Source organism: Syngnathus floridae, chromosome 11 (genome assembly GCF_059516105.1).
Source record: "Syngnathus floridae isolate MCC-2025c chromosome 11, RoL_Sflo_1.0, whole genome shotgun sequence".
NCBI classification, from domain to species: Eukaryota; Metazoa; Chordata; class Actinopteri; order Syngnathiformes; family Syngnathidae; genus Syngnathus; species Syngnathus floridae.
Window position 1 is genome coordinate 13,284,983 of NC_142423.1, and position 14,064 is coordinate 13,299,046.

Genomic DNA, 14,064 nt, shown 5'->3' on the forward strand with positions numbered 1-14,064 from the left:
ACAACATGCTGCGACGACAAGCTCATTGCCATTCATGTATTCGTGCAATCACGCAGACAATCAACACTGCGCTCAGTTTGTCAAGAGACTAGAAGGCGGGCAAAGTCAACTTGGGGACTCGATACACGGAACGATAATTGCTATGACAAGAAGGCTGGAAGCGGCATCTTTAGCAAATAAAGAAATAAAAAAAGATTTCAAATGAAAATGGAGTAACCTCATTGCCATTTGCCCCTCGTCCCCTGAGGAAAACTCAACTCCCGCAAATACACCAGTAGAAAAAGGCGGCATTTTGCTTCTCTCAGCGGGACTTACTTGACATTTATGTTGGCGCAGATTAGGACGTCGTCAAAGAGGAAGACCTTGCGCTCCTTGGACTTGAGGACTTGTCCGCGCTCGCCGTAAACGGTCTCGATGAGTGTCTCGCACTGGACCAGAGAGCCTTGCTCGAGGTTCAATTGCTGCGTGGGACAATTGAATGGCTTAGATCAGAGGAGAGTCCGGTGAGGATGGTGTGAGGAGCTCAAGATCTTGCTCGCTTGTAACCCGCAATGTAATTTTCACCTATGTGAAAACCTTCGTGCATTTTGATGGGTTATCATATGTGACATCGCACCACCGCGACTTCGATTTTGACAACCGACGCGGTCCAGTTGCGATCCATCTTCAGAGAGCAATGACTGGATGAAGAAGAATATCCACAAACACGATAGAGACGCACTTTGCTGCGTATCAGGTTTGCTACATACATAATTTAAGCACCCAATAACAACGTTTTATTCAGAAGGAAGCATTTTTATCTCTTTATCCCGCTTCTTTTACGAGTGTCTAAATCAATACGTCCGCCTGCTTTTTATGCATCACGCGCCAATCTCAAGCTGCCGGCAGTGAAGAGCTCAGTCGAATATGGATTTGTTTTTTTTTTTCTCAGTACGGGCACTATGCAAGTTCATAAAAGAGGCCAACTATTTTGCGAGCAGAGAAGTCATCAATGTCGAATCAAGGTATTATGAATACAGTAGCTGACAGCAAATATAGTTTTGTTTAACTTTTCATTTGTGTTATTTATCAGGGAAATACGTGTGGCACTCTCTACTTGAACAAACATACAATGAATGAGAAATAAATGGAATGTAAAATATTAAACCGGTTGTGCATCATGATTAAATCATTGTTACTGCTTCAGGTGCGCATGCTTTGGTCATTGGGGGAAGAAGAAACATTTGAAGAAGACCTTCACAAGTAAGTGATTCAGTAAACAGTAATGTGAGTCATTTGTCATGGAGGATAAGGGAAATGTGATTATTGTCTTTTCTGTTTACATTTGGCAGTCAAAGCAAATACTGGTGCTATTTGTTAATCCGTCTATGGTGTTTTGCAATCTGCCCAAGTATTAAGCTTGCACAAGGCAAAATGTGAGCTTGTTTTCAATCCACATTATGTGATTCTCTTTCTTCTTTGCTTAGTGGAGCAGAAAACCTTAGCTTGGAGACTTGTTTTGGAAAAATTGTTCACTATCTGCCGTGTTGCTGCTGGCCAACTTTTTACCTCCGAGTCGAAGTTAAAAAATAAAAATAAAAAACGAAAGAGTTCACAACGCCTCATATCTCAAGGCACCACTGTACTTCTTTTACTCGTATTTTTTTAACACACATATCTGCCCGTGTGAGCACTTTTGCCAATTTGAAGCAAGTCTCACAATACTGCCAACAGCGAGTAGCTCGTTGAAAATTGGGATTTCAAGCCTCTCATAATGTGATGTTTATATGACGAAAAAGGCGTGTCCGCCACCCGCAGTGCGGGGATGCATCTTGGAGGACATCCTACTACCGCAGCGTCTACCCGGCGCTTTGCTTGCGGCCCGCGCCCATAAAGGGAGTGATTGGTGGTTTAATGGCTTCCTTCCTGTGAGACCGTATCCTTAAAGTCGGCAGTATCAGGCCACAATGGGCTTTGCGCCACATTTATGTGTGGGGTGCGTGTGTGTGCGTGTGGCTACGCATTCACACTCTGACTGTTATCTGTTCAATCTGGCCAGCGTAGACAGTTTGAGGCGCAGAATGAATATTTCATTGGACAGTTATGGGGGCAATAGAAGAAGAGGTGCTCTCCCTTTCTGCAGTGTCACTGCGGTGAATTGGGTGCGAGGGATAAAGGCGGATTGGCCCAATCGGCTCCTCTAGAAGACCTGGAGGAGGAAGTAGTGGGGGGGGGGCGGCTTTGGGTTAGGGGGGGCTTTTGGTGCCGCTTCCGTTGTGGGAGCGTAAAAGTAAAGCGCTCTACGCAGCTTCCAATTAAATGTGTCATTTAGCGTCTAATTCTTTTTATACAGTGGAGCATTTGTTGAGACGTGCGGCTGCAAGATCTCATTTCGGGATGCTAATGGAGAGTGGCTATGATAATAGGCGTCGTTTTCTGGAGTTAATCAAAATAAAATAAAAATGAAAAAAACACCTCTCCACTAGAGATTACTAATAAGAATTCTGGAGAATGTCTGGAATTGATTCTTGATAAATTGCGTCTTATGCGTCTATGGGAGCGTTATGGAAAATGGATGCTATATGTCCGATTTTTCATTTGCACTCAAAAGATGTTGATTGGTCACCTTACTGAGCAGACGATCGCTGACGCTGCGCGCGAGCTGCTGCGTCTCAGCAATCTGGTCGGCGACCCGCTTCTGCTCGTTGAGCTTCTCGGCCAGCGTCTCCAGCTCGGTGAGGGCGAGTTGCAAGGGTAGGCGGTCCACGTGGCCCTTGGGCGTGTTCTTCAGCATGTCCTGAAGGGGTCCGTAAAAGCGAAGGTTGGCATTTTCACTCACGGGAGCGGCGCTTCCCATTTTAAATTTATGCCACGGATCTGTGTATGTGGCGGAAGCAGCGCACACTTTATTCACTGCCTACCTGCAGAAGTAATATGAATTGGGGGAATCGCTGAATGGGCTTCACCATCAGTCCATAGAGCGTGATGCGGTCCAAGCTGGACGCCTGCTTCTTCTGCAGAGGGCAGGACCCAAGGGGGAGAGGAGGGCACAACGGCACATTGTCATTGACAGAAAATCGATGACCTGCTGCTCTACATGAGTAATCGTTTGCCTATATTAATACCTTCAACCAAAACGATAAAACAAACTATAAAACAGCGTTAATCCCAAATCATATTCTCATGCATCGAAGACAGCCACCCAGGCTCCACATAACCCCTTCGAGTCATACTGTCAAGATCTCAAATAGTCGAGCCATGTCATTCCAAAACACTTCCTTGGGGTGAATTTGTGAAAAGCCTACGGCTTATTGGGGTATGACTAAAGATGGAAGCTGGAGAATCCGTTCAATTCCACTAGTGGAGACGCTTCTCAATAATTCAAAATGCTATGAATAATAGAAAATACATAAGCGGCTGTGATTAAGGACATTGCAATTTCTTAATCAGGCCAGTGATGCTCAAAGCTCAGAGGCTTCACAGAGATGGCCGGGAATGACTGGCACAATAATATACACCACCTGACTGAACATTGAGGACAGGACCTGAATTTCTCTACGGATACAAAACGCAGCACCTGCAGTAATCCTGCCTCCAGTAATCATTTGTGGGAGGCATCAAGCGGAGTCACAGCCGCCAGCCGGCAAATGGTAGTGCGGACCCCCGGCGGGGTTCCTTTATGATTTGTTATTCTTTGCGCTGTCACTTCCAGGTGGCCGGGCGACAGGAGAATCCAAGTGATGCGGCTTGACGCCATGGAAATTACAAGGTGCTAATGTTCCTCTGCCACCATTAGCTTGAGTGGTCCTCTCCTTGGAGGATCAGTAAGAGTGGTGGAGCTGTAGAAAGGGAATGATGGTGGAGGGAGTGGGGGGGCATTAGCAACTAATATGTCTAGCCTCCATCTATTTTTGGTTTGCTCCTCACAAATTCACTCAGCAGTACAAAAGGCATTGCGGGTCACAGCGTTGCCTGGTTTGTGCAAATGACACAGGAAGTATTTCTGTAAAAAATAAATAAAGGCACTCTCTGGTGAAAATGCTCCGAGGATAACTCATGTAGTTCAACTCAAAGTCAAGTTTTTCAAGCACGTACAATTTCGGAGTCAGATCATGTGACTTGTTCACCACCAGAGAGATAACGGCTGTTGCTTCAGTCTGCAAGCGACGTCACGCCCTTTCATCTGTACACTTTGAAGCCAGCATTAGAAGCAAAAAAAAAAAAAAGCGTAGTGACTCACATGGCTGACTTTTGTGCAGCCGGTGCGAATATTCTCAATTGCGCTGTAGTTCAACGGTTTCAACCCAGGGCCGTGACACAAGCAAAGTAACACACATGGATTGCTTAGCTTCATTTTGTTCACTTTGACTCCATCTAAACTACTTTTATGGACTGTAATTAGTAATAAAGGGAGCCAAAAAGGGAATAATATGAGGCAGTAAGACATTTCCCACCGTAACACGGAAGTAACCGTTCTCCGTCGACCTGTGTCAAATAAACACCCGCTGCTGCTTCCTAGTAAATAAACTGCCCCTGGCTGCAATTTGAGAAAATGGAGTAGATATCCCCAAACCATAAAATGTGCCTACATCTAATAGGACCTATTTTCACAAGAGCGGGACATTTATAAAACACATAAAAAGGTAAGTTGTGAAAAGTATTCGATTGTCTTCTTCCAAAGCCAAGACGTATGCATTATTAAAGGGCCACCACCCTTGGGGGCACGAGAGACGAGTCACAATCAGCCCAAAACGTCGCTGAGGAAAACAAACAACACATCTTCATTTGAGGGGAAAAATGGCGTGTAAAACCAAAGCTCACCTTGAGGAATTCCAGAAAGGCTGGTTTGGACAGGCAGGCCTTTTTAATGAGCGCCATGGCGTTGGTGAAGTTGTTCACGTAGTCACTGTAGACATCCAGCACCATGGACTTGGAGAACTGAGGACACACCGAGGAGCAAAGCGGCTTGAGCAGTGTTTACTCTCTTCACTCTGGCAAAGGTGCTTTCACACTGAACTTCATGCGATTTATGAGTTTAATTCATTCGGGGCATATGTTGAAAGGAAGAAAAAAAAAAGATACATGTGGCGTGTTGTTGTTTAAGAACTATTACTGACATGTTCTCCCAGCTTTGCTTAAATTAGCGAATGATTAGAATGATTCACTTTGAAGTTGGTGGCAACACGTTCACCGTGAATCATTTTTAGCTATCATGATTATAATAAAAAAAAAAAAGCTCTAAAAACCATGGATGGGGATTATTCTCAACAGTGGTTGACTTGCCCTCGCTCCATTAACATCTTTTTTACATCATAGTCTATTTTGACAAAGCAAGAAAGGCTAGAAAAAGAAAAAAAGTTGACAGAATATAAAGTCCCTGAAAAATCTACTCACATACTCTACGTATTTGCAATGCTTTCCTTGCGCTTTCTTCCTGGATGAAAAGAAAGGTCAATCCCATCCTACACTTTCTTTTCTTTTCTTTTCCACCGAGGCCTCATTTGGCACTCGGTCTGCGGACAGCAATAAAGCAACACTGCGTGATGCCCGGCAGAGAATTAGAGGCTGGACCCCATGGCGCTGATGGACAAATGAGTAGAGATAATGGCTGCGGAGCTGCACAATAAAAAAAAGTCCTGCTGAACACGTTCATTTTGGGGCCACAATGCAAGCCCCCCACCTTTGCCAATTTTCTCAATCAAACTCCTGCAGCTCACTTGAACTGAAAAGAGAGAGCGAGAGAGAGTGAGCGAAAGAGAGAGAGCGAGAGAGAGAAAGAAAGAGAGCGAGCGAGCACGGCGAGTGCAAACAAATAACCAAGCCTCCTCAGTGCAAGTAATGCTTACTTTTGAGAAGTTATCACGGACGCTTTTTCATTAACGCAGGAAAATAAATAGCACCCACAACATTGCACAGAGTCGAGAAGGTGCCCCTGTTTTGGTTAGCAACAGGGATGCTGTATGAGAGTCAGATAGTGACTCAGCTCAAACCTCAGGCATCGATACCATTTGTGCTCATTCGGGTGGAGGGTCACCCGAGCCAGCCATGCATTATTCACTGAGAACGGAAAGACAGCTTCTCATACTGACCGAGGCGACGAACAAGTCTCCGATTTTCTCGCAGCTGTCCCATTCGGCCACGCGCGACGCCAGCGCGATCTGGAACATGGAATGGCAATGGGTGATCTCCCGGACTCTGTGGAATATGGGCCGGATCTTGCGAGGGCTCAGGATGCGAGGCTCGGCTTCCAGCAGAGGTTTGTGGTAATCCTACACACACAGAGTAGCAAGTGAAATCAGTCAGTCTGCGATGCTCATCTATGTGAAGACACCCATCACGTTCATGTTTCCCTCCGATCGGGGAACGTGGTGGCCATCGGGAATTCCGGGAGATTTTCAAGTGACTGATCTACTGAACTTGGCATCAAATATACAAGCGCCCATTAGTTTAGCGAACGAAAGCAAAGAGTTGTGACTCTTCTACTGAACACAAGACGAGGAGAAAAGTGAAGCTGAGTGATTTCAACTTGTTTAGAAGTAAAAAGGTGAGCGAGGCGTGAGGACTCACTGAGATGTTGCTAAAGCCTCCGAGAAGGAGCCTGCTGGCACATGTCTTCAAGTGGACATGTGTGCCAGGTGGTCGCTTTTTTTGTTTTCGTCCGCATCCACCCCCTCCCGAAAAATCCATCCAGCAGTGAAGAACGTCACAACCTTCAGTGTCTAATTGGGCTTGTGGACAAGCCGCCTTTTACCACTCGACTGGACGTTGTGACAAGACAGACATTTTTCCAGCGAGCTGCACATTGCAAAGCATCCCATCTGGCTGTGTTGTTTGTTTGTCCCGCGTGAACAATCACTCATAAAGCTGTCACGGGATTGTCTCGTGTTTGATTTCTATTGTGCGAGGCGCCGGCTATCATGAACAACTGTCAAGAGGAGCGATTGTGTTAGTTGTAGGACACGAGCACATAAGCTCCCAGGTGATCGAATGTGCTATGGACTTTTTTTTTTTTATTTGACTCCGTATATTATTTCTAGTCGTTCTGTTCATTTCTACTGCACGAGGCGGCGGTCGTAATTAATAACAAGTGAGAGCAGAGACTGCATTAATAGCAAGTGTGCGTTCCCACGGCTGAATGAAATCTTTGATCTCGCACTACTGTTCAAGGTGGAGGTAATGACGAATAACTGGCAAGAGGAGCGATCCCATTAATCACATGACAGGTCTCGGTTGCATGTGGCAGTGGAGAGGCCCCATGCTCACCTGCAGGATCCTCCGCAGGGACTCCAGGTAGCTGCGCTCGCTCTGGATGATGGAGCCCAGAATGTGGCGCCTGACAACCTGCAAAGACAACAGGGATGAGAGGATGAGATGGCGCGGCGGCACGGGGCTGCGGCTTACGGATGCTAGAGCATATCACCGTGCGGCGACAGGTAGAGGAGGATGATAGTTTTAAAATCGTAACCTGGTGGCAGGTCAGGCCCTCCGGCATGGCGCTCAGCTGCGGCGGCGGATGCGTCACGTCCGATATCACCACATCGAGGTAGCCCGCGTCGTCCTCTTCAACTGTCGCCACAAACACACAAGTGGGGGAAAAAAGATAAGCAACAGACTTAACTGAATAATAATCTTAATGTATATGATTATTTCCAATTTATTAAAATTTTATTTTCCTTAATATTTGTGAGGGTGACTATTAAGAGAAAAAGGATTTGAAATGTTCTCGCCCACTTTTGGACCTTTGTGTGTCTTCGTTCTTGAATTTTCAACTTTAAATCAATACAACCCGCAAAAAGCCACACAGGCTTAATTCAAAATCTGATAAAGTGTTCAACCTTGTCTTTTAACTTGTATAAATAGTTAAGAATGATAAAGGATTTAAAAGGTCACCTGAATGGTTAATAAAGAAAAACGATGGGCCCCACCAAGACTAGAGGGCTGCTGAATAGTGAACAGTTAAAAGCTACTAGTCAAGGCTAAAGCTCAAAAGAAAGATATTTAAGTAGGTTACCGATGGGGTCTTTCCGGTGAAGGAAGGAGACTTTGCGCATAACAGCCATTCTGGTCTTTTCAAGTCCATCCTTGGTGTTGCTTCTGGCCGCCTTCATGAGCTGCTGCACCTGGTTGGGGGTGCAAGGGGAGGGGGTCATCAGAGCTCTGTCATTGGCTCCATGGCCTACTAACAGGACGTGATCATGGTGGGAATCTCGACATCTGGCGGCTCCCCCGCGAGTCCTAATCAGACCGGTGAACGAGATGATGGCGGTGCAGGGAGAGTCACGTCTGAGGACGAGTGTGTCAGAGTCCACCCCTGAGCCTGGCAAACCGACCCCGCGTGGGGCCCAGAATACACTACGCATCACATCATTGTCATATTTTTAGATGACACGCCACGACAAGTAGGTCGTGCATTAAAAGATTGTTAGAAAGCGGTTAGAAAATGCCCCCCAAAAAAATATAGCATTCAACAATGACATTTTCATATTTAACGGTACAATAGGATGAGTTGCAAGCACAAGCAGCTGAAATAAATGGGAGCACCCCCTGCCTCTCCACTCAAGTTATAATTATTTCTACAATTCAACTTTCAGATATTTTGGCTTTAAAAAAAAAAAACACATATGGCAGATGCTTGGATTGGTAGCCAGCATGCATTTTGAACCGACTAGCAGTTATCACTTCAGTCGTCGAATTACACTCATTTTTTAGAACTACAATAGACATGACAAAGACAAGGTCTCTGTGACGTCCAGGAAAGGATGAGTATGGCCCGAGAGTCAGCAGAGCCTGTTGGCAAACACGTAAACACACATGGGAGATACCTTGAGGTCATAGTTGTGCTTGCCAGACAGCTTGATAGCCAGCTCACGCTTGGTCCGGGCGCAGCGCTCCCTCAGTCGCCGCACTTCGGGGGACAGCTACAGGTGAGGCAAGGGGGTGGCGAGTCAGCGTTAAGGAAAAACAATGGGGAGGCAGCCGGAAAAAAGAGGGCAAAGGAGGGTGGCAGCGACGCAAATGATCAACGCGAACCAAAACGGGAGTCAGAAGAGTGACAAGGAGTGAAAGCAAGGAGCAGTTAATGTGTTTCGGGGAGTTTGATTTATGAGAGCCGTCAAAAAGGGTCAAGTGTGAAAGTAAAAGAAAAATCAAGCCCCGCAGTTCCACAGTGGGAAAGCAAAAAAAAAAAGGAAAGGGGGAAAAAAAAAAACTAATTGGGTGAAACAAATTAAAAGCAATGTGTTATGGAACTACAAAACCTAATAGTTAATGTTTCCTCAGTAATTACTCCAGCATTTCTTCTTAAAGTCAGCTCTTCAGCAGACTGAAAAGTGCACAGACTTTCCCAAAGGCCCCCGCACTTTAATTACCTGAGCAAGTCATTCTGTGTCTACATATATCACGCTTTTGTTTCCCCCTCTTCGCGCTGCCATCGATTGAGCGTCCCTTGAATAACAAACTCTTGCACGCAGCTGGGTAAAAAAAAAAAAAAAAGCATAACCTCCCTCATATTAGTAGATTACATAGAGCACAGGCCAGGTGGTGAGATGTGGCCACAGCGCCGTCCAGTGGATGAAAGAGGAACAGATGTCGTTGGGATATGTTTGTAAATTGGCAAAATTCACCAAACACCGGCCCAAAAAAACAATCACAACTTAGAAAGTGACTTAAAAAAAAACAAAGATGAATCCCCAACACTATTAACATTGCAGAATTGGTTGAGGGGACGTATGAAGAACTCCCAGCAACAGCTCGGGCTGCTTGGCAGATGTAACCGAGTGTAATTTACCTTGCTGCGTGTAGGCATTTTGCTCTCGCCGTCCGACTGCTCATCATAGCTCTCAAACTCGCTGGAGCTCCATCCGGTGCCTGCACTGGATGGAGCGTACGAGTCCCGCTGAACGTCCTCGTAGAGCGTATCTACGGACCGCACACCCATTGGTATCAAAAAATAAATCCCACATGAGGTTCCAGGTGGAATCATCTTGCACGCACCTTCATCGGGGGAGAGGGGTTCCTCGCACGGTACGTCGTCATAGATGACGTCAACCTCGACCTCACGTGTGGCTGGTGGAGACATGTATGCATATTACGATTAAGTGACAATTTCACCTCAGAAAATTTAAAAATACATGCAAATGTGTTGCAATGAAAGTACGTGAGCAGTGATTGTTTTGAGACCTACTACTCTCACCACTATCAAGGGAAAAAAAATAAAAATAATCCATTAATTTTGTCGCACGTTGCAAGGCGTCTTAACTCCTCGTCACTACGAGCCAAATTTAGCCCGCTAAGCATTCATCGATTTGTCATTTGTCTGCGTGGCTTTTCTCCTGAGCCGCCCAACAGACGTAATCATTGTTTTCTATTTATCTGATTAGAAAAGTCTATTCCTTCACGGATTACTCAGCCGATTTCCAAGGCAGCTCCCTGCAAAAAAAAAAAGCTGCTGTTTTTCCTACCAAAAAACAAAAGAGGATTACCAACACCAACGTTTGTGCTGCCGGGGGAAAACAACGACTGCAGCTATCGAGTGTGAGCCTTCAAAGCATTTGGAGGGAAAATGGCTCTTGCACGAAGCAGGGAATTTAAGTCAAAGAAAGTACAATCATGCTCGGTGCAACCTAACAACCCTGAACACGGTATTCTGATCAATACTGTAAAAGAAAAATATTTTAAAAAAATATGTGAAATCAAGTACAAAGTGTTGCTAATGTAGCCTGGAAGTATCCAGCAGACCAACAACAGTCAGCTAAAATGAATTTGATGAAAATACCGATTTGTATTGGAATTCTCGTTTCCAAGGCAACTTTTTCTTTGCAGTTGTCTCGCACAGAAATGTTTTGCAATTGATCCTCACCCCGTCGTAATCGGATTGGGCTCAGGTTTGCGCGGTGACAGAGGATTACGTAGTTTGATAGAAACCACTGCCTATTTCTGGCTGGAGAAATCAATCAAGCGTGAGAAGCGCTGCCTCCATTTAAGATCAAGCTCCCCTGCCGCCCGCGTCACCGCGTTGTCGCCCGCAGCCGCTTTAACAATCCAAGCCAAATGTCGGAATGAACTCGATTCCTGAGGTGAGCTCGGCTTTAATCTACGGCGGCGATACTTCCCGTTGTCAAAGTCATTCCGACGCGTACCTTCGGGCGTGTCCCCGGAGCTTTCCTTCTCGGTTTGCGCATGGCCGCCTCCCAAATCCTGCTCCAGCGTTATTGGCTCGACTGCTGCAGGGGCCCTGCGAGATGCCACAACATCAGCACAGTGAGGCCAACAGTAAAAAAAAAAAAAACAAGAGATTAACTCCCCTCAAAAATGTTTACAGTATAATGAATAATATATATTATTCATTTAATCGGCCGATATTAGTTTTTGGGCAAAACGAGACCAATTTTTAACCAATTATTAACTGTTTTCTAAACACATTACAACATAGGGCAAATATTTTCCTGTTTAAACTCAAACACTGCCTGTCTGCAGAGCGGGGAGCTTATGGAGGAGAGGGCGTGAGAATCTCTCGGCCAGTGCAAATATCGCCGACTCTGGCCCAAAGTGGATGTGAAATCCCTCAGACTTCCATCTGTTTTTCTTAAGCCCGCCGCCCTTCCTCCTGTGCTGCCCCCTGGCCTCCAGCAGGGAGTGCTGCACATTTTGGAGGCCTGAGACCCATCAACTGACATCTCCTCTCTTTGAACCACTCCTGCAATGGAGTGGAAACAGAGGTGGCAAAAGTACTCACACGCTCCACTTAAAGGGGACGTCTAAGTGATTTTTGTTTTAAATTACTTACAAGGCTCATTACGACTCGACAGTAGATAAATATGAGGTGACAGGAGGCGATCATTTGGGCTTTGTGAGCTTTGCTGAAACTATCGCGTAATATCCACCTGCGTAAAATGAATGATTCAAATCCTTTACTTTAGGGAAAGTAACCAAGTACAAACTGAAAGATACTTGAGTAGAAACGTAAAAATGAATTTTCACTGTCATTATCCATTCTCCCAGTCTACAAAATTACTTCTTCATGGTACCTACTAGCTAATTCTTTTGCTTATGCAGCACATGGAGCCAAGGTGACGGGAGGGCTTTACGTGAAAGATAAACGCACTTGAAAGGAGCTTCCCGGGAGGAGCGTGAACTAGAAAGAGAGCCAAGGTGGAGATAAAGTGCTGAAAAATAAAGTCGCACTCAGTTGTCATGGTTGCCTCTTGGTGGGCTTCGTGAAGACTATCCGTCAGCGTGTAAAAAAGAAGGAACAAAAGTAAATGTTGGCCTTAAGGAACAAGAGGAACGCTGCCTTTAGTAACGGCTATATTAAAAAAGGGGGAGAAATATATCGACAATAACAAAAGGAAAGTAATGTAATATTTTTCCTAAAAGTGCTGACACTCTTGACACCTCCATGGTGGGAAGTTGCTATTGATAGCTCACCGTTTTTAGAGCTCAACTTATTGACTGAGGCAACGCAGAAATTGTGGACTCTGCAGAAATTATTCCTGCACAAGAAATAGTCAGGACCTTGTCGTGACTCCTCACACACACACGCAAATGCACTCGCACACACACTGGGCCCTGTGCAGCCCTCGCATTTACATATAGCATAAATTCATCACGTTATGCTCAATTACTAACAAACTTTTTGGGCTTGTAGGCACCAAAACTTGGGTCTGCATGGATATACACGCCACTCCTCTATTAATGTCCTGCACAGAACTAGCTTGACTAAATGAAACCAGCAACTCGCTATGTACATTTGAAATTGTAGACAGCAGCGAATCAAAGTCTGTTTTTCTTGGGAAAGAAAATGAGATGTTGTCTCCGGTTCCAATCATGTTTGTAAACAAAGTCTGTTTCTCGCCTTGCTCTTCAGTAAAATTCCAAAGTACCCTGTGACCTCACTCTCTTATTAGACACAAGAATGTAAACAGGAAGAAGTTTCGCCATACTGAGTGGTGATAAGCAAATAAAGCAGCACAAATAAACTCAAAATGGGGGCAAAACTGTTAGCTGATGAGGTAGCTCGACAATCTCGCAGGCTTGCTGACATTAGCAAACAGTGTGAGAAATAAAATAGGTGAAAAGTTCTAGCAAAGTTTTATTTTTATTTTATTGTATTTGATTTTATTGTACCTTTCATTCGTGTATTTTATAATTATTTTGTATTGTACACTATCGCTAATGTTGTTGGGCCACCTGAGAACATGAAATAGAAGCAGGCTCCAGAGACATTTCTTCTCTGTGATGCTCCATAAATCTTCAGGATAATAACAAAGCACATGCTAGCTCGAAATTATTATCTCGTTCAGCACTGTGGACTCACGTTGGATGCCAAACTGGCCGCTGTTTTAGCCACGCCTGGAAAAAAAAACTATTTAACGTGACATCTTGACCACTGAGTACTATATGCAGTAGTTTTCAATCACAATTTTTAGAATTACAAATGACATCAATCCAAAATATATACATTTGAACAAAAAGAGAACCAAAGTGTGCACAAAACGGTCTAGGTGGTACCCACTAAAGTGGGAAACAAGACTACACCCAAATCGACTTGCACCTGGGCCAGTTTTCCTAGCACAGGAAAGTCCACAGGAATCCTGCCTACGAGAGTAAAGGTTTCTGAGCACACTTCCTAGAAGGCCACATTTTGGGGCAACCGGGACAGGTGGGCGGGGGGGGGGGTCAATATGAAGCGACCACGGGAGTCATCGTGATCACAACTCAAATTTAAAGTCATTTAAAGTACGTCTCGACTTTACCGTTGTTCGAAAGCATCTCTGGGATGTGATAGCAACTTACCCACGAGCTGAATCGGCACCTGGAACATCTGTCAAAAAGAGAAAGAGGCATTAATGAAAGCAAGAAGAATGACAACCTTGACTGAGTCAACGTGGTTTGGCAATTTTGTGGCATTGTTGTGTTTCTGGATTATTTCAGCGTTTTGCAGATGTACTCGGGGCTTCGTTTGGACTTGGTGGTCAAAGTGGCAATGTTAAGCATGATCTGGATAAAAGGATGTAGGCCAGAACCAGATTAATTTGCTTTTTTGAGGGTCAACACGTGGCCTGGTAGCTCAGCGGTTGGTCTAGT

The 14,064-nt window shown here is 45.0% G+C and overlaps 1 protein-coding gene across 4 annotated transcripts in view; it reads right to left on the reverse strand.

Annotated features, from left to right (window-relative positions):
* The window catches only part of arhgef10la (Rho guanine nucleotide exchange factor 10 like a), a 57,099-nt gene that overhangs the window by 36,366 nt on the left and 6,669 nt on the right, over window positions 1-14,064 (reverse strand). For 3 of the 4 annotated variants that reach the window (XR_015861286.1, XM_088389490.1, XM_088389492.1), the window contains exons 3-15: window positions 13,774-13,801; window positions 11,118-11,212; window positions 9,973-10,044; window positions 9,767-9,897; window positions 8,802-8,897; window positions 7,991-8,099; window positions 7,445-7,545; window positions 7,243-7,320; window positions 6,069-6,248; window positions 4,801-4,917; window positions 2,901-2,993; window positions 2,606-2,776; window positions 316-461 (exon numbers count right to left, since the gene is read on the reverse strand). Coding sequence is in view for 3 of the 4 variants with exons in the window: in XM_088389490.1 (XP_088245616.1) it covers window positions 316-461; window positions 2,606-2,776; window positions 2,901-2,993; window positions 4,801-4,917; window positions 6,069-6,248; window positions 7,243-7,320; window positions 7,445-7,545; window positions 7,991-8,099; window positions 8,802-8,897; window positions 9,767-9,897; window positions 9,973-10,044; window positions 11,118-11,212; window positions 13,774-13,801 (1,417 nt within the window). In the remaining variant the exon portion in view is untranslated. The remainder of the gene's footprint in view (window positions 1-315; window positions 462-2,605; window positions 2,777-2,900; window positions 2,994-4,800; window positions 4,918-6,068; window positions 6,249-7,242; window positions 7,321-7,444; window positions 7,546-7,990; window positions 8,100-8,801; window positions 8,898-9,766; window positions 9,898-9,972; window positions 10,045-11,117; window positions 11,213-13,773; window positions 13,802-14,064) is intronic. The other variant, XM_088389491.1, reaches the window with a different exon arrangement.